Source organism: Carya illinoinensis, chromosome 5 (genome assembly GCF_018687715.1).
Source record: "Carya illinoinensis cultivar Pawnee chromosome 5, C.illinoinensisPawnee_v1, whole genome shotgun sequence".
Taxonomy (NCBI): domain Eukaryota; kingdom Viridiplantae; phylum Streptophyta; class Magnoliopsida; order Fagales; family Juglandaceae; genus Carya; species Carya illinoinensis.
The window spans coordinates 20219316-20244884 of NC_056756.1; the positions used below are offsets into that span (position 1 = coordinate 20219316).

The 25569-nt window shown below is 31.9% G+C and overlaps 1 protein-coding gene across 1 annotated transcript; it reads right to left on the reverse strand.

The window, feature by feature from the left end:
• Positions 1–6318: 6318 nt before the first annotated feature.
• On the reverse strand, positions 6319–7774 carry LOC122309316 (probable xyloglucan endotransglucosylase/hydrolase protein 33). The gene is made up of 4 exons (XM_043122768.1): positions 7424–7774; positions 7230–7330; positions 6902–7110; positions 6319–6812 (listed from the first exon to the last, which is right to left on the reverse strand). Exons 1-4 carry the CDS (start codon positions 7650–7652, stop codon positions 6416–6418), a joined length of 936 nt encoding a protein of 311 aa, XP_042978702.1. The 5' UTR covers positions 7653–7774; the 3' UTR covers positions 6319–6415.
• Between the last annotated feature and the right edge of the window lie 17795 nt (positions 7775–25569).

Genomic DNA, 25569 nt, shown 5'->3' on the forward strand with positions numbered 1-25569 from the left:
TACATATAGTTACATATCACTATTACTATTATTACATATAGTTATTAGTTATAGTATAGTTATTATTACATATATTTATTAGTTATAATATTATTACTAATAGACTAATAGTATTAGCATATTACTAATATATATATATAATAGTATACTATATGTATATATATTACAATATATTACAATATAATTACATAAGTATTAAAAAAGATGTCATTAGATAAAAAAAAAATAATAAAAAAAAATAAAAAGTCAACCTTGGACCGAATGGACTGGACCAGACCGGTCCTGATGGAGTTCGGTCCGGTCCAGGGTGGGAAAACCCTGGACCGAATAGGTCCGGTCCGGTCCGGTCCACAAAACCTCTCCGGACCGGACCAAACTCACCCCTAATAACATGATTAAAAATTTGAATTTTAAAAATATTAAAGATGATTGATTGTCATCCTTTATATGTGCATGCTTTATTTGAATATTTTCAAAAGTAATTGATGCTCTTTTTGACTTATGCAAAAGGTAGATGATTTTATTTAAAAAAATTGAAAAGTAAATAATACTCCTTTTGTCATATGCGAAAAGTAAAAAGATTTGATTTGAAATTTTTAAAAGTGAATGATGTTGTCTTTGACAATTGAAAAAAAATAAATTTTTATTTGAATTTTTTAAAAAGTAAATAATATTGTCTTTGACATGTGAATCTTTTCAAATTTGAATATGAAGTTTCATATGCCTATGAATAGTTCAATTAAGATATTCAAATTCATAACATCAAAAATATACGCATATCATTGCAAGTTTTGCAATATTCATTCAAAACTTTCGATCTCTATTTTCTAAGTATTAAGTCTTAAACTTTGTTCATTTTGAAAGAGATATAGTTTGCACTGTATTGTTCTTATTTCACTCATTAAGGAGTATTTTCTGATAACCTACTCACTATTAACTCTTGTATCAGTAAAAATGTATGTATAACCCTTGTGCGTGTAGAAAGTGTTTTACACAGGAAATAGTTGAATCACCATTTGTAAGGTGATTGCAAGTGTAGAGGGTGTTCTACACTGATTTTTTGTAGCGGTGTTGTTGAAAGGTATAATAGATTTCTATTTCCACCTGAATGAGATTGAATAGTGAATTTAGGAATCCTTAAGAGGTAGAGGAGAGAACGTAGGCAGTAGGGTCGAATCTCATTAACATACTGAGTTTGCCTTTTTCTTACCTTATTCTTTATATTTATTATTATTTCGTATTTTGTTTATATTTTATATTGTATATTTGATTTATAATTTTTAATTTTTAAATACTATTCAATTCATCCCTCTCTTATATCAGTTATCTGGATAACAGAAATGACCCTCATTAAAGAAACTAAGAAAACCTTCAAGCAAAAGCTTAATAAATAAATAAGCCCATAAGAGTCCTTATTTCAAAAAAATCACAGTATCATCTGGATGCAAGGTTCTTTTTTTTTAAAGGTCTTTTTGCTTTCTCCCACCTTTATTCCCGAAAGGAGGTTGCAACAGCGATACCTACCAAGCAAGCAATTTTTTCTGTTTTTCCCTTTTTTTAAAAAAATTTTAAAACCACTTAAATATTTTTAAAAAATAAAAAATAAAAAATTACTAAAATATATTTCCTTAACTATTAAATAAAAAAATTGATAAGAATTCTTGTGGCCAAGCACTATTATTCTCAAAAACACAAAATACAAGAATACCTCACTTAAAAACCACTTCGCATCTCAAGATATATTCACTCCTTCAATTAAAATAACTAAAAATAAAATATGCTTAACATAGAAAACAACTTAAATGGGGTGGATGGCAGTGACCACCACTAGGCAAGGGCGGCAGGTTCCGCCACCTTGCCCACCCTGTCCAACCTCTGCCTGGTCAGGTCAATGTCCTCATCTGCAAAAGAGGTGGGTGTGCAGGTGATGTCAGAGCGCATTTGGGCATTAGAGTAGGGATGGGGCCTGCTAGGTTTACTTCATCTGCCTAACCCAGTTATATATATATATATATTAAAAAACCAAACTTACCAAACTTTTTTAATAAAACGTGTTGTTTTATCTTTTAATATATATATATATATTAAATAAAATGAAAATGTCATCGTTTTACATTAGGTTTCTTTTAAAACTTAAGCCCTTGGCAATCTTTCTCTCTACCTAAGTTCAATTTTAAAATTTTGATATTCTTTATTTTATTCTTTGGTTGGTTGCCAGTGGCAGCTTGGGTGTTCAGTGGTTCTGGGTGAGGTGGGTGAATGACCATGGAGGCCAATCGCCCCTCAACATAAGGACAAGGGCACCTACCTACAAAGGGCAAGGTTGGATCTCAGGCCCAACTCTTCCCCACCCATGCAGGGGTGAAAGTGGAGCTAGCGGAGCCCCATTCGTGGAGTGCATGTAGCACCCCTAACTATCGTGCTCCATTTGGATGGTAAGAGTATCTTAAATTATTTATGAATAGTAGTGAAATAATTTATGAATAATACTAAATAATTTGTTAATAATAGTGAAGTAGTCTAAAAATATCTTAACATAGTTGTATTCTCCAACAGACCCTTAGACATATGGATTTGAGCCAACCATGGGGATGACTTAAGCACTATAGGGATGCCTGTTGTCAACTACCCCCAAGGCTGTGCATCTCATGCAGATGATCAATGAGATCCCATGTACTCCATTGGATCCTCAATCGAGCATCGGTTGGGTTGCACAATCTAAACCAAAGTTTTGAATACCGTTCCGATGATCATTTCGGTTAAGGTATTAAAACAAAATATTTCAGTATTGATACTATTTTTGGATTGTCTATATATAAATAAATTAATTATATATATAAATTATATTTCAAAATAACATCAATTATAGTCTTAAAAAGTTAAAACACATATAAGAATCTTCAGATGTGAGAATTTGAGTGAAAATTCTGAAAAAAGAATCATGATTTTTACATTAATTATAAAAATACCACAACCAGTCGGTACTTTGTAAACTGGCTAATATTGACGGAAATGCATCGTAACTGCCGATATTTGATCTAATATGAAACACATATATCTTCTATATCGGGTACTGTTTCGACACGGTAAACTCCAGTTGGTACAAAACGGCTCTTGAAACACTAATTTAGACAATTTTGGGTTTCTCAAGAACATGACCACCCGATCACGGTTTTAGTTTTTTTAACAAAAGAATTTAGTTTTTCAATTTATATTTTCAAGTTTTTTAATATTTACTTTAGTTTTCGAAAATGATTTGAGATTTTTATCTGATATCTTGAACTTTCTAAATTATTTCTACGTTTTTTTTTTAATCCACGTGTAAGCTCTTAGCGCATCCCATCATCATATTTATGTTAGTTTATTCAGAAAAAATATGCGGGAAGGAATTAATTAAGTATATTGTAAAATATAGTGGGTAAAATGATAAAACTGAAATTGACGAAGTAAAAAGATGTATGAATACAAGGTCCACCAGGAACAAGTTTTATCTCGACACAGAACGTGGTTTTTTTTTAAATATGTCAATCTACAGGATTCTATCCCTTCCACTGGTTGAAGTCCCTTAGCCAACCACTACGGCTCTACTGTATTCTCCTTTCCTATTTTTGTTTATGTTCCTAGACTTATTTTATAGTTTTTTCTCTGTGGTGTTGAAACTTGCTGATCTACTGCTTTCTAGTTATCTCCGATGCGCACGTATTTTGGTATCTCTAGCCACCGATCTTCAATCTCACGGAAGAAATCTGCCTTTCGGTTTGGACCATTTGCCACACGCGCGGCCCTTGCCGTGCGTGTCTCCCATGGGCAACCGCGTCCTATAGCGGCCTTTGAAGCCACGCTCGGCTCCACTGGTCTTAGAGTTCTTCGATCCTTCAGATCAGTCCATTCGTTCACCTCCCCAGGCAATGCATGTCTTGCATGCACCATAACCGCCAAATATGGCCATTCGTTGACAACTTGGCTCAGTATTCGGCTACTACCTTATGTTACTATTTTTTCTAAACAGTGATCTTGCAGGAGGGAACGTAGACCTCTCCAAAAAAATCTCATAACAACAAACAGTGCACCCACCACCTTCTCCGATTCTAACGGTAGTCTATTTGTTTGTATTTTTGCAGACACATTTTATTTATCTTTTTATAAGACGACGTTCTTTTATAACTAAGGGAGTAGTCCAAAATAAGCCCCCCTTTTTTACAACCACTTTGCACTGTTATTTATTCTTTTGGAATGTTTGTTGGAAAACTCCACCCTCTTATCATGTATCAGCTTTGTAATTTAAATTTAATGAAGTTCACTTGCTTAAAGAAAACAAAAAAAATGTTCGAATAAAATTCAAAGGCTTATTTCTATAGGGGGAATTGTTAGGCCTATCGTGAGGTGTTCCCGATGGTTCCTACCTATAAGTGTAAATTTTATATTTTTATTTTGTATTTTTTTCAATTATTTTTAAATCAGTTTAAATATTTAAAAAAATTATAAATTTATTAAAAAATACTTTCTTAACTATAAAATAAAATAAAAAAAAATTTATTTTCAATTCTAAGTAAGAGACTACATTGTAGTCCCATTGAGAAATGAAGATAAAAGAAAAAAAATATCATTTAAAAAACTATTATTATAATTTTAAATATTTTTTAAATATAACTATATAGGTTTGCAAGAGCGGAACGGAAACTGTATGTATACTACCTCATAAAAAACATACATCGATAGAACTTTAGGAATAATTTATCGGTAGCTTAAGCATTTTCTTTTATATGGTACCTAATCTTATTTCGTTATTTTGAAATTAACGTATTTTATATTAATTATTTGGACCAAACAATGTTAAGCCATTAAATTAAATATATATATTTCGAAGATTGTATTAGCGAAGATGCTCTCTACTTCCATTTGAATAACAAAAATGTTAAGAGCTACCAACATTTGGGTCTCCGTAGAATTTCTTTTTTTCTTTCTTTTTTATTTATTTATTTATTTTTAATTTTATTTAATAGATAAAAAAATATTTTTTGTGATATGGTGAATTTCTTTTTAAAAATTATTTAAGGATATAAAAAAATTCTAAAAACAGATTTACTCTTATTCGGAACGAGTCTCGTATCATATTTTCGGTGGATAAAGCACAACTATTTGAATAATATGCTTATTACTCTCTACTATTCTTTTATTATTTATTTTTATTTTTAAAATTGTTTTCTTTAATAATTAATGAAGTTATTATTAATAAAATTATATATATATATTTTAAAATTTTTTAATAATTAAGTATGTTAAAAAAATATTTAAAAAATAATAAAAAAAAAATAACAAGTGTATCGTTGTCCTTTGTATTTACATGCTGTACTGATGAGACAGTCACTTCCGTGGACTTTTGGGGGCATCTGTATAGCCATAACGACTGTCTACTCACTTCTGACATCTGTTCCCATTGATTACGAGGGAGATAAATAAAATAAAATAAAAATATGATGTTATATGATTTCATATTAAAATTTAATTAAGATAAGATTTGTTTAATTAAGATAAAATGAGAAATTTGAGATAATTTATCTCAAAATATTATTTTTATTTAAAATATTAAATTATCTTTTATATTTTATTATTTTTTATATTTTATTTAATAATCTGAAAAAATTATAATAAATAATAATTAATCTATTTTTAAATCGATTTATAGAATATATTAGTCACTTTATTTATATAATAAGATTTAATTTATAACAATACAATTTTAATTTTTCTTAAATCAAATTATATCGTCTAATTACTTTATTTAATAGGTTATTCCCGCATGCTTATAAATAACATTTTTTTTTGTCCAAGCGCTTATAAATAAGATATACCATGCAATAAATAATTATTGTGACGTCGCCTGAAATTTGTTGTGTCGGTAGAAAAATAAACGAAGGATATTATGATTTAAAATTAAAAAAAAAAAGATATATCATATAAATCTTGTGAAAGTTGTGACATCAACATTAAACATTACGAATTCTCATATTATTTGTATCTATCTTAATAGTAAACAAAAAAATAATGGTACAATTGTTATACAAGATTTTTATATATGAAGCTACACTCCCTGCATAAGGTTTTTTTTTTTTTTTTATATTTATTTGATATGCTTGCGAGCTCTTGAGCTGAAAATGCTTTGAAAAATAATTTAGATATAAATAGATTACATAAAAATAAACATAAAAATTAATATTGTTTGACGTAATATATAAATTATAAAATTATTTTTATAATAAAATAAAATTCGATAAAATTACATTAATTTATTAATTTATTTTTACGTAAGCTTGAATGTAGCATGCCTTTACTGTTGTTATTTACTTCCACCCTCTCAACCCAGGGAGGGGCAAAAATGATTAAAAGTAGGATAAAATACCCAAAAGATTCCTGATCACTTGCACTCTGGTGGGAGGACCTTGAATCTGGATCTATCGTTACAATACGAGTAGAACATAAGCTTCCGTCTAGCCCAGTTCATTGCCTCAAGCTGCTTCTCTGATAGCCTTACAAACTCTGCTCCCTCAACTGGGTCGGAGCTAGAAACACCGGCCTTTGAACATGAAGAAACTTGCTCTGTTGGATTCAATATACACCCACTCAGTTTCATATCTGCAAATGAAACCACAAAGGGAGCATATTTATAGTTAACTGGGTATTTTCCTCCATGAGTCGCCCACTCCGATCCATCCCAAATCGTTGCGTAAATCGACATTGGTTTTGACGGATAAACGGAAGAGAAGCCGCTGTTGCGTGGAAACTCTCTTACAGGTATGTTGTCCACCAAAAACCTGCATTCATTATATTTGGGACTGTAAGAATTGGTAATCAAACTCTCAATCTCTATGTGTGTGTGTTTGTGAACTCTGTTCTGCCTTACACTATATGATGATTATTCCAGATGATGCTGTATTGATGGTGCTGCTCTGTAGGGTCAAACCAGAAATAGAATTTCTCTTCCCTTCCGGTGCTTACACTTCCATTAGCGTAGATATTTGTTTGGAGGACCCAGTCGTTTCTTTTATCATGACCAAGCAGCTCGATGTCAATTTCATCATGGTTATGAGGGGAAGTATCTGCATTTGACAACTTCCAATTCCCATTTTTTGTCAGTCAGTCTATCTATATATTTGGATAAACGATATCCCCATGAGCTAAAAATTCATGCATTTTAATTGGACCATTCAACCATGGATGAAAAGGCTTACATAGAAGGCTACTACAACTCCAGGAGAGAGACCCGATGGCAGCTTAATTGCAGCACTGAAGAATCCATAGTAATATTTGCTTTTCGAGACCATTCCGGATCCTGTAAAAATAAAAACAAATGGACATTACAGAAAATTCCACTTTTATATGCGAAAATATGTGAAGTTACATCCTTGTAAAGGTGTGATTTTACCAGAGGATTTGTCGAGAGCAAGGCTGGCCATGGAGCCATTACTGAGCAGCCGGATATTTGAGCCTCCAAAAAAGTTAGAAAACCCTTTATCGACGGAGACAGGAGGGAAGTAATCCGTCAAATGCGCGACAGCTGGAGGCGTGTAAGGTCTGTTACGCGATGAGACTACTAAAGCCATGCAAAAGATTAAGAGGCCCATGAAGAGCATTTTCGCTTGAAAAGATGCCATGCTTTAATTTTGGTAGATGAATGAAAGAAAAAAGTGGAATAGAGTGGCTATTTATTGGGAGGATTTGGGTTGGTTCGTGATGATCTTGCTTAGTTGTTACTAGCTGGCTCTGATCTCTGTCCTAGAATATGAATTATCTTTTTCCGCGTTGATCACTTTGGATAAAAGACAAGGAAATTTGAGAACATTCATGTGGGTATGATTCTGAAAAGTATGGCAGGGCCAGTGTGGGCTGCATGTTAGCTAGCTAGTGGCATGAACAGGACAATTAATTAATTGCAGTTGAGATTGATCTCTGTGTTGATTCAGTATGGAGAGAAATGGAGATAATATTAAATATTCCGTTTATATTTAAAAAAAAAATAGTAACGATATATATAAGTTCAAGGCAAAGAAAGTTTTAATTAAAATAAAAAAAAAAGTAAATAAAAATAATTTAATATAAAAATAAATTCATAAATTGACTAAAAATGATATGATACACTTGATTATAAAATTAATTTTATTATAAAATAAATCTAACGTATTATATAAAATTGTTTTAATTTATAAATTTATTTTCATGAGACCTCTTTCCACTGCATCACTTCTCAAAATTAAGTTATGTCTCCCTTTTTCTCCTAAAAACTAGTGCTACAGAAGTAAAACTTACAATTAAAAAAAGTAAGCTACGCCTCCTTTTTTCTCCTAAGAACTTACTGCAGATTTACAAAAAATATTCACAAATTGATAACCTAGAAGATATATACCCATTTAATGGATGGTACTAATATACAAGCTACCTCCTCTGAATATGTACCTTAACTAGTAGTTAGTACCGAGTTGGGGTTGGGGGGGTGGTCCATATGTACAAGTCAAAACTGCAAATTACGTATGAGATGGGTTGGCATGGACCAAAGGGAGAACTGTTGTTTTGTCTATAATGGAGAGAGCCTGTATGCCAATATCGTTGGATTTATATCTGCAATGCATCCACCACCGGTCCACCATTGCCGCCTGGGACTCTGGTTATTTTGAGTGAGAGGAATAGAACTTTCAATCCTGATTGAACGGAACCGGGTTTTGAAAACACCTGAATCGACTCATCTGTCGGAGAATCTTTTTTGTCTATAAAGAAGGAAAAGTTCATAAAAAAAGAAGAAGCCTGGCGCTGACTACAAATTGTTTCCTTTCTCTCGTCTTTTCATTTCTTGTTCTGTTCCCTCCCGCAAAATGTCTGTTTAGGTAGTGGCCAATCTGCCAGCAGATTTTTAGCTGGCTCTGAAAGTTGCTTGATATGACTGGTAATTAACGATGGTGGTTGCCATATACGGTATATGCAAAGAAAGTCCATGGAAGCCTCAACTTTCTTAACTCGTACTGTATGTGCACAGGTTTGGTAAGTTAAATGATGTTAATTTTGAATTAAAATAGAATTTTAAAATATTATTTATTAATATTATTATTATTTTAAAATTTAAAAAAATTAAATTATTTATTAAATTTGTGTGAAATTTTAAAAATATTATAATGATGAAATAAAAATTTTAAAATAAAATATTTTTAAGAAACCTGCCTTAATTGTTCCACCTGCCAAATTTCTGCATGACCCGCATTTTGATTTTTCACTCATTACTTTTGTTTTGATTTATAAATAGTAGTGAGTTGAAATAATGGAATGAGTTTTGTAGGGCTATTTAAGATAAGTTTTTATGTGTTTGAATATTAAGATGAATATAGATATATATTTATAAGAAGTTGAAAAATATTATGCGTCTCATGTGTAAAAAAATTTTAAATTAAGATGAGTTTAATGAATTAAGAATTAAATGTTTAGATTTTAGACTCAATTTAAAATTAGATTGAACTGAGTTGATTTAATTAGTTGAGTCTATTTCTTTATGATATAGAAATGAGTGCTCGATATTTACATATTATAAAAATATAAATATCATTTCTCTTTCATAATTTTTTTTTTATTTAAATATCAAGTTTTGAATAACCACAATCATTTTAAATCAGAATTACCAAAATAGTTATAATAAATATTTGTATGTATATTGTTGCTCTTGAAGAAAAATGGTTGAAATTTGAATCTTTCATACCAAACTGATCAAAATCCAACGGTTACAGATAACTTAAAATGGATGCATGAGTTTGAGTTGGCACCTGGCCGTAAGTAATATGACACGTCGCACAAACTCAGTGGACATCTCTAGCTAAGGCATTACTATCAAATTTCAGGTATCTTAGAACCTTAAAGACACCGATATGTCACATGAGATTGTGGTTGAGAAGCTGGAAAATGGGGTATATTGTATCATTCTATCTGAACGATGGAAAATGGAATCAGAACATGTGCCAAAAGGAAAGAACAAAGCTTGCATCCCTTGGTTTGGATCCAGTTCCTTAAAGTCTAACCAAATCCACAAGCAGATCGAAAATAAATCATTAGCAGGATTTGTGTACTTTTCTTCTCCTTTTGTAAAGTGTGCCTACAAAATGGCCAACTGGCTTCATCATTGTGTATTCTCCTTTTTATTTTTATTTCGGATTTTTTCGTTATGTTTGTTGGGGATGGGGGGCTTCCAATATGGGATATTTATTTTATTTTAGACGAGCCGCCCTTAACAACTGCTCGTTTTTATGGCATTGTGCCTAGGGCTGAGCACCGACAAAGTCGGAGTCGGATTTGGCCTCCTTCGACTCTGACTCCGACTTTGTCGGAGGCTGAATCCGACCTCATACTCTGACTCCGCTTAGACCCCACTCCGCTCCGACTCTGACTTGTCGGAGCGGAGTCAGGGCGGAGTCGGAGTTGGGCATTTTGTTGAGCTTTTTTATTGGGCTTTTTTTTAGACTTTTTTCTTTGACTCAATTAACATTTCAATTTTACAATTTACAACTCTAATCGGATTTGGGCTTCCATATCAATTTTTTTTTTAAATATAATTTGAGATTTCTAATTTATCTAACCAAAATTAATACATTAGAAAATAAAATTAAGTAACAATTTAATGTGTATTATTTAATTAACTCAATAAAAAAATCACTAGTTAATTATTACTTTATTAATTATTACTAACTTAGAGAGTTAGTTATATATTAGAAATTTGACAAATTTTTTTTATTGTTTTTATATCCAAGGGAATATATTTAATAATTATGTAATTATATTGTGATATTAATTTAATATATATTAACTAATAGTATACTATTATATATATATATATATTATATATTAGTAATATACTAATACTAATACTATTAGTCTATTAATATATAGTAATATTTATTAACTTATTTACTATAGTCTATAACAAATAACTAGATGTAATAACTAGTTACTAATATATTTATTAACTTATTTACTATAGTCTATAACTAATAATAACTAGATGTAATAACTAGTAACTAATAATATGTAATAACACTAGTTACACTAGTTCTAATAGATAATAACTTAAAGATATTAATTTAATATATATTAACTAATACTATACTATTATAATTTTTATATATATTATATATTAGTAATACACTAATGCTAATACTATTAAATTAGTAAATTAGTAATATTTATTAACTTATTTACTATAGTCTAATAACTAGATAGCCTAGATGTAATAACTACTAACTAGTAACTAATAATATGTAATAACACTAGTTACACTAGTACTAATAGATAATAACTTAATCATATTAATTTAATATATATTAACTAATAGTATACTATTATAATTTATATATATTAACTAATACTATACTATTATATATATATATATATAATATATTAGTAATACACTAATACTAATACTAATACTATTAGTCTATTAATATATAGTAAATTAGTAATAATTATTAACTTATTTACTATAGTCTAGTAACTAGTAACTAATAATATGTGATAACACTAGTTACACTAGTAGTCTAGTACTAATAGATAATAACTTAAAGATATTAATTTAATATATATATAACTAATAGTATACTATTATATATATTAGTAATTTACTATATACTAATAGTCTAATACTATTAGTCTATTAGTATATAGTAAATTATTAATATTTATTAACTTATTTACTATAAGTTTATAACTAATAACTAGTGTGAATTACTAGTATATTATTGAATTTAACTAATGATGTTAATATATAAGATATAGTTATATAAAATCTATATAATCAATTTTTATTTTTATACATTAGTATTAAATGCTATTATAAATTTATTACTTATATATTAGTGTTATATGTTATATTATACATTAGTATTATAATGTTACATGTTATTAAGCATTTTAGTATTTATACATTAATATTACTTGTTATTATATTTATATTTATATGATTAATATATAGAAAAACACATATATTATTTATAAAATATATACATTAGCGGAGTCGGAGTTGGAATCGGTGGGAAGTCGGAGTCGGAATCGGAGGCGGAGTTGGAGTGAGAGTATCGGAGTCGGATCGGAGTGGAGTCGGAGTCGGATCCACCTAGACTCCGACTCCGACTCCGACTTCCCACCGGAAAAATCCTCCGACTCCGGCTCCGACAAGTCGGAGCCGGAGCGGAGCCAGAACGGAGTCGGAATCGGAGTCGAATTTTTAGATTTTTGCTCTGCCCTAATTGTGCCACCCCAGCAAGTCTTTCAATATCTAGCTGATACGATCTTCATATTTTGACTAGCTAGTGCTTGAGCTACAGGTGTTGCTGTCAGCATGCTTGGCTCTCAACTGTGGTTTCATTTTGCCATCACAAAAACTAATGTCCATTTATATCCGGAGTTTCATGGCTTTTCAATTAAGATATGCCTCCGTATAATAATTGGTCCAGATCCAAATTCATATGCATCGGATATCAGTTATTTTTTTTTAAATTATTTAGAATAACATTAGTTATTTTATTTCAAATCATATATTTATATTTATTATTGGCTTGTTGATAAATATTTGATTTCAAGTTTGGAAGCAATTTTGATTTTGATTTTGACAAAGTCTTTGGTAAGATTTTTGTTTATTTATGTATTAATTTCTCCTATAATAATTTAGATTTTTCTATTTAAAAAAAAAATCTTCATAATTTTGAATTAATTTATAACTATTTAAGTCCGGCATATGGGCCTTATAAAATAATTTCGAATTTCATTATTAATCAATATTATTCATAGTTTTAGATGTGTTTTGGACAAATCTCTTATATTTTCTCTATAAATTATCCGTTAAAATTAGCCTATAGAATAATTACTATTTTATCCAATGTCAATAATCCCTTATGATCAGGAGCTTCTTCCCGAAAATCTTTCAAACTATCTGCCTCCCTTAGAAAGAGAAACATCTGCTTCTCTGTGGAAAATTTACGAATCTTTTTCGATCAGTATTTCCCATCAAAGAGGAGGATGAGCTCCATCTTCCTCTCCATTCCTTTTCCAGTACCTGTATAAGTGTTTTTGCTAGTATTTTTATTCCCTCCTCTCCATCAGCTCAGTTTTGGTCAAATTTGCCTCACTCCGACGACCAACTGCCAACATGTGCCCCATCTCACAATCCCCCGACTGCCAATCTACTGGGATGAAGTGGAATAGTGGTGAAAATCTCGGTGCATGATAGTCGGCTTGCTCCCACATGGTCGTCATGCGCCACCGTGCCAAAATGCATCCGATTGCTACACGTGCCTTAAAATGCTAAAAGAATTGTATTTTATTGCACACTAGAGTCATATACATTTGCTATAATATATACTAAGTCATTAACTAAATTAGTGAAAATAATACAAGGAAAATGAGTATAAAAGGAAACATAGTAGGCGTTGGCAGATAGCTAGCTTTTGGAATTGACACACAGCTTGATACAAAGCTAGATTGCAGGCTATTCAAATGCACTTGATTATTTTAGTGAGCTATCACCAACTATGGAGAGATTTTCGGCTTTTGTCTTGGTAGGTTTATCGGTTCCCTTAGCTAGAGCATTTATATGGCCCCTCAAGCTCAATGGAGCAATAGTGACCTTGAGCTTGTTTCCTAAGTCCACAAATTTAGGTGCAACTAGAGGCTTAGTGAGGATATTTGTTAGTTGGTCTTTACCAGAAATAAATTGGATCTACCTTAAGATGACCACGATTGACATATTCTAAAAAAAAATAAAAATCAATGGCCACATGCTTCGTGCGAGCATTGAAAACAAGATTGACAGAGAGACATGTGGCACCGATATTGACGCACCATAAAATTGGTGGCTGGTTCATCTAAATTCCAAGATCATTGAGAAGTCCCTAAAGCCAAATGAGTTCATCAGTGCAGGTTGCAAGAGCATGATATTCAACTTCCATGCTTGAGCGAGCAGAAGTGTGTTGTTTGCAGGAGCTCCATGAAATAAGATTGGATCCATAATAAATGAGATAGCCCCTCATGGACCGACAATCATCTGGAAAACTCGCCCAATCCGCATCAAAATAGCCTTGAAGAATGTTGGAAGAGCTCGTTGTGAGGAGCAGGCCATGATGGGAGGTAGCTTGAAGATAGCGTAAAATCCTCTTTACAGCTGTCCAATGATTAACAATGGGTCGTTGCATGTACTAACAGACCTTATTAACAGCAAATGAGAGATCCAACCTTGTAAGTAAGACATATTGAAGAGCACCTACAGGGCTGTGAAAAAGAGTCAAATCATGAAATGGATCACTGTAAAATATTTGAAGAGAATGCGCCGAAGACATTGGAGTAGAAACCGAATTTGCATTCTGCATGTTGGTCTTGATAAGTAAGTCTTGAATATATTTATGCTGAAAAAAGAAGAAGAAGAAGAAGAAGAAGAAGAAGACCATTGGGTTGGAAATGTGCTTCTACTCCCAAAAAGAAATTAAGCTATCCTAAGTCTTTAACTAGAAGTCCAAGCCATATGTTGTCAAGCAGTGTATGGATAGCATTTATGAAGGACCCTGTAACAAATATATCATCGACATACATGAGAACATAGAGCTCTAGTGAATGTTGGCAATTTATGTGAAGAGAGAACTGTCAGCTTTAGAAGCCAAAAATCCAAGTTGAAGAAGATGGTTACTGACCTTGAAATACCATGAGCGTGGGCTTGTTTGTGGCCATAGATGGCCTTATGAAGCTTGCACACGTGATGTGAATATTGGGGGTGAATAAAACCTTGCGGCTTGGCCATGAAGATAACTTCAGATAAATCACCATGCAGAAAAGTGTTGGAGACGTTGAACTGCCGAATGGGCCAATGACGAGCGACGACAATATAGAGAATGAGCCGTATAGTTTGTGATTTAACAACTAGACTAAATTTCTTACCATAGTCAAGTCCTGGCTGCTGGTGAAATCCCTTAGATACTAAACGGGCCTTATGACACTGAACAATGTCATCTGCATTGTACTCCAGGCAATAAACCCATTTGTTGCCTATGACATTCATGGAGGAAGTAGCAAGAACAAGGGACCAGATGTGGTTTCGGAGAAGAGCATCAAACTCTTCGTTCATGGCCCGTTGCCATGCTGTGTCTTTGTTGGTCGTAGTGAAACACGTTGGTTCCACAGGAGTTGGAGCATTTCTTGTAAGAGCTTGACCAGAGTAGGGGACAATGCCATCCGTGTATTGTTTGGGACACAGAATGTTATTTTGGAGCCTTGTTTGCATCGGATGGAGAGAGGGAGCAGTGGTAGGAGCCGAAGAAACAGGTGGTATTGGTGGATCAATTGAAGGCAATGAGTTCGGAGAAGTTGTGTTGTTGAGTGGAGAAGATGAAGATACACGAACATCATGTGTGGTAATTGTTGGAGTAGTGGAGCCCATTGCTGGTACCTGCACATTCAAAGAAAGAAAAATGGACTGGTTACGTTAGTGGGCTTGTTAGATGAGGAAGTGGGGTTAGGCTGAAGTAATTTAAAAGGGAAGTGGGCCTCATCGAATATGACACTCCTTGCTATGTAAATATGGCTTGTAGGTTCATGAAGACACTTGTAGCCTTTGTGTGATGGTCTATAGCCCAGGAAAACACACAACTCGGACATGTAATCCATTTTATGGGAATTGTAAGACCTTAAGTTTGGCCAACAGGCAGACCCAAAAGTTTTGAAAATAGAATAATCAGACTTGACTTTGAATAAACACTCAGAGGAGATTTATTCCCAATAATCGGAGATGGAAGTTGGTTAATGAGAAACAAGCAATTTGAAAAGTATGAGAGCAAAACTGTTTTGACATGAAGGCATGAGCCATAAGAGAGAATCCACTTTCAACGATATGACGGTATTTACGTTCGTACCCATTTTGTTTATGAGTGTGAGGAGAAATTAAATGATGAAAAATTCCTTGATGTTTGAAGAATTGATTAAGGCAAAGAAACTCAACACCCTAATCAGTTTGAATAGATTTGATTTTCCTACCAAATTGGCGCTCAACAAATTTTTGAAAATTATAAAATTTTAATTCAACATCTGATTTGTTAGCTTAAGGAAATAACCAGGAAAATTTACTATAATCATCAAGAAAGATAACATAATATCAGTACCTTTCAACAGATGAAACTAGAGAGGGGCCCCATACATCAGAAAATATGATATCTAAAGGATGATGAGAGCGAGAGGGAGATAAATAAAAGGGGAGTTTATGGCTTTTAGCCTATTGACATGAGTCACAAACAGGCAGAAGCTTATTGTTATGTACATGAAAATTATTAGAAGCAAGAATACTACGAACCAAGCGTATGGAAAGGTGACCAAAACAGTATCAATTGTAGCCCATTCGCCGACACAAGTAGATTTGATGGTGGAGGAAGGAGGAAGATTGTAAAGTCCGCCTTTAGTTGGTCTGCAGAGGAGGATTTTCCTTGAACTAAGATCCTTAACACAAAAGAAATGAGAGTGAAATTCAAAACACGCATTTTTATCCTTGGTGAATTGAATAACAGAAAGTAAATTCTTTTCTATAGAAGGAACATGCAAGAGATTTTTTAAGAGAAGAGACTTGGAAGGGGTGGAAATTTGTGAGGCACCAACGAGTTGAATCAGCAAACCTGCCCTATTGCCGACACACATTATCTGTAGCCATATGATCGTCAGCCTACAGATTTAAATTATTAACCAGCCAACTGAGATCAGATTGTCATGGAGTTGTGGCCATATTTGCTTGATGAGAGTTGGTTTGGTCAACTTGATAGGAGGCATCAAACTAGTGATAACACTTTAAAGTAGTGTGATTATGTCTATGGCACACTTGGCAGATTGTTTTTGAGCCATTGGAAAGGGAGTTGCGGCTTCCACGACCTTTTCCATGATAACGGATTTGTTGATACTGAGAATTCCGATTGTCCATGGCATTCAAATGAGAGAGAGGATTATTTGTGCGAGAAACTGTGCTGGCAAACGCATTTAAGCTCCACAGATTTATGTTGTTGTTCCAGCCGCATATCATATGTAAGAAGGTGAGCATATACTTCTTGAAGAGACATGGGGTTGAACCTTGTAGTAAGAGAAATGATGAGAGGATCATATTCAAACCCAAGACCAACTAGTATATAGCTGATTAATTCAGAAGGTAATTCTCTCTATTAAGCTTGATGGTAATGAGGTGTGTAAGGTGATTGAAATAAATAGGGGAAGAGGTGGAGGACATGGTGTTGTCGGTTTGAGAAGTTGCAGAGGAAGCCATGGGGAAAAAAAAAGACGTGAGTTAGAACCTATCTCTCAATACCATGAAACTGTAAAAGAATTTTATTTTATTGCACACTAGAGTCATATACATTTGTTGTAATATATACAAGGTCTTCAACTAAATTAGGAAATAATACAATGAAACTGAGTATAAAAGGAAACACAGTAGACGTTGGCAGATAGCTAGCTTATGGAATTGATACACAGCTTGATACAAGGCTAGATTGCAGGCTATTCAGATGCACTTGATTCTTTTAGTGAGCTATTATCAACCATGGAGAGATTCTTGGCTTTTGTCTTAGTAGGTTTATCGGTTCCCTTAGCTGGAGCACTAATGCGCCATACCAGTAGATTCACCATCTTAAGATCTTCCAGCTTTCATCCACCCCATCTCACAATTATCGCGGCCACAGGTGAGCGTGAAGAAAATCGGTTCACTGCAATCCATTCCTTTCGACGCCAATCTTCCTACTTGTTTCTGCTTTCTCTAACCAATGATCTTGAGTCTTGAGAAAGGGAATACAAGTCTTTTTAGAAAACATATCAAGACAACAAATTGCAATGCACCTTCAGCATCTACAACTCTAGCGGTGGTATCATAGTTCGCACAGTTGTGCGAATTGTTAAAAACCATCACTTAAGACGGCACCCTCTTTGCATTGTATAGGTTGTGATCAAGTTTTTGGACCTAAAACCCAATTTCTTTTTTACTTTTGCAATGTGGTTGTTGTAATGGGGTGTTTGTTGGAAAATTTTACTTTTGCATTGAGAAAGCGAATACAAGTCTTATCAGAAAACATATCAAGACAACAAATTGCAATGCACCTTCAGCATCTACAACTCTAGCGGTGGTATCATAGTTGCACAGTTGTACGAATTGTTAAAAACCATCACTTGACGGCACCCTCTTTGCATGGTATAGGTTGTGATCAAGTTTTTGGACCTAAAACCGATTTCTTTTTTACTTTTGCATTGTGGTTGTTGTAATGGGGTGTTTGTTGGAAAATTTGACCCCCTCTTCATGTGTCTCCTTTTAGTTTCTTAATGAAATATTTGCTTGCTTAAAAAATGAAAAATAAAAAAATCCTATCTGTTCTGATTTATTGGACTGTAATATTTCTTTTTGAGTATTTATTGAGATCCCAAACTCCTCTTGTTGTACTTTTTCATTTTATTAATCTGTTTTTATATTAAAAAAAACAATAATAGTTGTCAGTCAGGCATCAGTTCCCACTATTTTTTCAATTAAAAATAAATTTTCAATTTTTTTTACAAGAATTCTCAGAAGTTTCTATAACCAAACATGCCCGCAGCTTAATTCATCAATGTTATCTTGGGTTTGAAGCTATGTGGTGATTGTGCAGCTTTTAGACTCCTCTCGTTCGGGACTAATTGGGCTCTGTTAATATTTTGGCCCACAACTTTGTGGGCCCTTCCTTACACCTTTAACACCCCTGGAAAAGGCCTGATTTACATAAGAGTCCCTTCCTACCGTATAATGTATATACTTATTCAGAACAAGAGCAGCCGAGTCAAATAAAATATTTTATACTAATATTCTCTACCCTCAAAATTATTAGAATCATAATATTTTTGTATATATCTTTTTTAATTTAACACATCTTTTATTGTGTAATACATTATAATTATACGTAAAAAGCCTTACCCTTAGCTGAAATATTGATCAAACATCGCACACCATCAATCATGCAATGTGTTTGTGTTTTGATGTGGCATATATGACTGACTATTTGCTCAATAAATTAGAGAATACAAAACTTAAAAAATTATTCATGTGGCACCATGCATGCCCTGGGTTTTGAAGCTCATGTTCTTAATATTGTATTGATCTTTAGTTTATTCGGCATAAATAAATAATCTTTTTCTCACATATTTTTAGCATGTTTATGTGATATTTCATTATTTAAAACATGTTATTATTATTAGTTTAGGCATTTTACAGCTTATATATACTCTAAGTTGCCTATATTGTTATCAGGTATGAAATGGGCACCCATCCCCTTTCTCAAGCCTAGGCGTAACGAAGTGGTTATTAAGCAGCCATTTCAAGGGCTTTGAAGTGTGAAAGACTCCAACAATTTTTGTACGTTTACCTTGTTATCCTTCCTTCCTTCCTTCTCTCATTTTCTCTTCATTTTTCTTTGATCATTTTCTGGAGGTCTCACAGTAAACCCAATGCATTATTTTGTCCATCACAAGTTCACAACCTCATACCTGTCCACCACCCACTATGATGCTAAGATCCCGCCCTTTCGAACTACCTATATGCATGGCTATATATTTGGCATCGGCCACCCTCCCCTTGTACCAACCCATCATCTTCAAGTAAGTCTATAATCAAGTCGAGCAAAAACAATTGTTGAGCTCGACTCAACTAAAAAAACTCAAGCTCGAGCACAAGATTTTTAATTTTTTTCTGCTTGAGCTCGGCTCGATAAATCAAGCTTCTAGATCAAGATCAAGCTCAATCTTTAACACGAAAATGAACTCAAGCCGAGTTTGACTTGACTCAGCTCGACTGGAGTTGTGTTTTTAAATTTTTATTTATATAAATTAATAAAATAAAGTATTAGAGAAATAAAAAGATGCATTTAAGATAACTTAATTTTTTTTCATTGTATCCATTTGCAATTTAAAGAATCAATAAACGAGTTAATGCTAATCATTTTAAAATATACACAAGGGCCTTCAAAGAAAACCACAAAAGAAAAACAGTTATTTACATTTAGAAAAATGAAAAAAAAAAACAAGAGAAAACATTGACATAGGAAATCCAATTAAATTAGGGATAAGAGTGCATGTTGAATAGAGTATTTGGAATATTGTTCTATAGTATCTCTATTAGCATCAATGGTTAAAAAGATTATTTCAAATAAACAAAATACATGTAAAGAGACTTCAAAGTCTAAACTACATCAAACCTTGAAATCTCACAGAATTCTAAATACATAAACTAATAGAACTTGTCATATATTTTTTCTTTCTTGCATTTTTTTTATCAAAATTATTTAATCATAGCAAATATGTCTAATAAGGTTTGACAAATAACAAATTTTAATAGAAATCAATTTTGATAAACCCCAGTTCATGCTATCATGTTTCAATCATGTTCATAATTTTGATAGAAGTCAGTTCATAATATCATATTTCAAAATATTAATTATAATATGAAAGGACCTTGCATGTATGCTCCAAAAATATTTATAAGTATTTTTACTCCCCTACATACACAAACTTGAATTATGCATAATTCTATAAAAGTATTGCATTGCATATCATCCATCCATAAGCTTCAATTATGGCAATACAATTTCTGCCAATTCCAACTCCTTCTACAAAATAAAAAATAAAAGTAATCACGTACCTTTCTACTTTAGAAAATAATTGAAATGTTCATGAAAGTAATAGTTTTATTTTTTTAAGAAAATGATACTTACTTTTATTTCTTTCTTAACTCTATGGCGTGCTCTAACCCAATCTGCTCCACATAGTAGTATTTGAACTGTTTCAGTTGACAAAGATGCTCGATATGGATCGATAATCCTACCAGCAAAACTAAATGTGGACTTTGAAGCAACTGTACTTGTAGGAATTGCTAATATGTCACGTGTCATCTTAGAAAAGATTTTATATTTGAGATTATTAACTTTCCACTATTCTAAAGCATCAACTTTTGCATCCGTACCTTCCTCACATATGTAAACACCATCTTCCAAATATACATCCAACTTTGACTTAATAGGTTGAAAAGTATCAATACTTATAACGAAAGATTGGAACATTGACCGCCCACTTGGCATAGTTCGTGCAAAAATATTGGTAGAACTGCTTGAAGAACTTACATTAATATTTTTCTGCGTAGTTTGGCCCATTGTTATTGAATTATGAACTTAGACATACACATCATATAACTCATGCCAAACTTTAAAAACAAGATCAATATTCTAATAGGCTTCAAACTCGGGATAAATTAAAGGAAAATAAAACTTTATTAACACCATTTTGTATCTTGGATCCAATATTGCAGCTATTGCCATTAATAAATTACATTCACCCCAATATTTCTCATTCATCTTTTTTACCATTGCTTGAATATATATTCATTTCTATCAGCACTCTTCATAGTTAATATTTCTTTCATCCTCCATACCTTAGGAAGAAACAAATTAGAAGTTGGATAGATGCTTCTAGATACAATGTTGGTCACTTCATTGAAAACTTTCAAAATATCACAATTTTTTTTTTTTTTTTACTTTCATCCAATCTTCGATAGTAGGCACCCATTGAAAATTTTGATCCCTATCTTGAAATCTAGGAAACACTTCCTTGAATTCTATAGCAGTCACCAACATCAAGTAAGTACTATTCCATCAAGTGGGAACATCTAATATCAAATTTTTAGAAGGTAATTGCAACTGGTTTCAGTCTTTCCTCAGATGCTACCAAATAGTTGATTTATTCTCTAACACAATTAATAATATTTCTAATTTGGCCAAGTCCGTTTTGCAATAACAAATTTGTTACATTGGCACAACATCGCACATGAAATAATTTACCCCCAACAGTTAAGAGTTTTCTCAATCGAAAATCATCTTTGAGAATTATAATGGCAACATCATTAGCTTTGGGATTGTCGACTGTCACTGTAAATACTTTGTTTTCAATACCCCAATCAACAAAACACTTTTGCAAAGTATCAGCAATAATAAAACCACTATGCGGAGGCAATACATTACAAAAGTTCAAGCCTATTTTTGAAGAAGCCAATTTGGATCCACAAAGTGACAAGTCACCACCATATATGAAACCTTTTGGCCAAAAGTCCACATATCAGTAGTGATGTTAACCTTATCAACACTACTTAATAATGTTTTCAATTTTCTTTTCTCAATCTGATATGTGTCTATACAATCCTTCTTAGCAGTTGCACAAGATATGTTTTGCCAATGGGGTGTATTTGCCTTCATAAACTTGTTGAATAGTACATGCTCCCCTATATTCAAAGGGTATTCATGGTAAAGAATCATATGAGAAAGAAGTTCACGTACATTCTTTTGATAATATGTAAAGTTTCGAATAGTGATGGCATTATCATTCTCCTTAGATTCAATACTCAAAATCCTTTACTTCTTGTTAGATACAACACGTGCAAGACACGTATCTCTGTGCATGCGCATAGTACTAATAGAATTTAATCTTCATTTGGTGAGTAATGTCGTACACCACTTGCACTGTGATTTCTTCTCACCACTAGGTAACTCTATTATTAAGAAGTCTTTCCAAACAACTGGAGTCTTTTTCCTTATCTTCTTTTCTTATGTGTGGTCAAGGGGATCCTTGAAAGTCACATTAGTTGTACCCGCCGTAGAGGTAGTATCCTTAATATTTTTGGGGTCATCATATTCGTGGGCAGAGAGTGTAGGGCTTTCAAGCAAATTCATATTAACTGACTCATTTTCATTTTCTACATATTGAATTGGATCCTCCATGGCAATAGAATTTGTTCTAAAACACAACAGTGCAAACAAAATATTTATAAGTATAAAAACTCATTTGTTTTTAATTAAGAAGGCATAAAAGTTTAGAAAATGCACACATTATAAAAATAATAACGGATATTGTATAACATTTAATCTTTTTTTTTTTTTTAATTTCCTTCAAAAGAATTAAGTGCATGGTTGTTTATATACTACCTGCATGTATGTATAAAGTACTCTAAAAAGTTATTATCTTTCATATAATTTACTAAACCTAAATAAATATTTTATTAGATCTAATGAGAGATTTAGATTTCATAACGAGAGATTCAGATTTCATAATAAGTTTTATTAAAAATAAAAAAAGAAAATTTTATACAAAATTATTTATACAAAATAATAAAAAAGTCAACATAACTAATTATACATGTGTCATGAATTATATTAACATTGCAAAAGGCAAACCAACCATCAAACCAACTCCTCAACAAATATATGTATTAAAGTCACTTTAAAAATTCATAAAATTACAAACAGTAACACAAATTTAAAAAATATATAATTATAGTAGTGAGATAAAAAGGAATCTGTCTTGTGATCTAAAGTCTATGGAGTCCAGGAATGAGACTCAAAGACCAAAATGAAACCTAAGAGATAAATTATAAATTGAAAAAGTTATTATTTTTATTATTTTTATATGTAGAATAGGAAAAAAATATTACTTTTACTGAAAGTAAGAGATTTGAGTCTTTGACGCTTGAAATAGAAAACTTGCAATGAACTCCTTGTTAGTGACCATGAGTAGGGCGTATAAAAGAGGTGGAAAAGAGAAAACTTTACTGTCATGTGAAGGGTCTCTGGTCTGATTTATTAAGGTAAATTCAATAAAATAAAGATTGAAAGAGAGTTGAAAAGTTTAAAAGATAATTTAAAAATTATACTCAATCGTTGCAAAAGCAATCAATGTACGTAATTTTAATATTAAAAAAAAAAGGGTTAGATCTTTGCCCGCACGGCTTCAAAGCTGCAGTCACATATCAAAAAGCATTAAAATAAATTATATTCATAAAAGACAAAACACTATACAATATAGAAAGACAAAACTTTCAAGACAAGTTAGGCAACGTTTCAGTTACATTTTATAACAATTAAGCATAAAGGAGACTATATTATAAAAATATAATAAATAATATAAATTTTTAAATACATTATGAGTTAATAATTTAAGAAAAATACTTATATAACTAAACTTATTAAATATATCCTAGATAGAATTAATAATATTTAACTATGGACTATAAACTATGTCATAAACATTTTATACAAGATACAATTAAAACATATAACTAATTTTTAATTTATGTAAACATATAATTTATAGTTATTATGAATAAATATTAACTAGTTAGATATATATATATATATACACACACGTATACATCAACATCATGGTATGTGTCTCATATTACATACCTTACATAATAATATATAGTAACATATCATATATGAAATTATTAAGTCATACTGATCAACTATTGTAAAAATTATAATTTAATGAATTAGGAAGTCTTAAGTGCTAAACTAAATAATATATATATATATAGTATATTCAATATATATACATAGGTGAATAGGTATAAATAATTGGGCTACATATTATATATTTAAGTATAAAAGTTAATATATATATATATATATACACACACACACATAAACATATGTATGAATGAGCATTAATCGAATCGATCAAACGAATCGAGTCGGATATAAACGAGCGAGCCTCAACGAGTTTTAACTGAGTCAAGTTGAGTTTAATCGAGTATATGGTATTTACAAATTGAGCGAATATTTGATTTCACAAATGAGTTTTTTTTTTTTTTTTTTTTTTCACGAGTCGAGTTCAATTCAAATTTAACCGAACGAGTATCGGATGGTCTTTCAAATATACTAATTCATTTACAGCCCTATCTCTAAGTACTGCAACTACTCGTGTCAGTATAACATATACTAGTTTTTCTCAAGAACAGTTGATGTTGAAAAAGGTGTGGATTCTGTGAGAAAATGATTTTACTCACCAAATGTTTGCGTCGGTGGTTCATGACTTAAAATTAATGAATTTAAGTATATTTTCTCACAAGAAGTCTAATTCATACTGAAAAGTCACTTTTTTCCATGACACATTTCACGGTAAGAGTTGATAAAGATTTTCGTTTATGCTCCTGACAAAAGGAGCGATTATTTCGAGAGGTACTAGTAAGTATTAGTATTACCCATTAGAACATGTAGTGAAAAAAATTTCTTCTCACAAAAAAATAGTATTTGCCGTTAAGTAAATACTAAAAGAGTTTAGAAAAAAGAAAATTGTAAAGGCCAAAAAATGAGACGAAGCAAAAAATACCATAAAAAATTAAGGGATTGACATCAATCCAGTTGCTATATATATTTTATTTTGCCAAAAGTCTAAAATATTAGAAGAATGCATGGGAGTACTGGAACTTTGGATCCCCTATTTTTGTACATTTGTCCACTTTACCACTTTAGCAAAAACCTCACGAGAGTCTGAAGAAAGAGAACGGCCTTTTCTTCTTGTCTCATGTACGGTTGACTGTTTATCACCTGTATCTTGCTCAAAGAAGATAAGAGAGATTTTACCATGCTTAAACCCGGATGGGAATGACAAAGTCAAAGCCGCATTATTAGAAGGGTAGAAAAGTATTTGTCTCAGATTACTTAAAAACAATTATATCCATATGAAATAATTGATGTA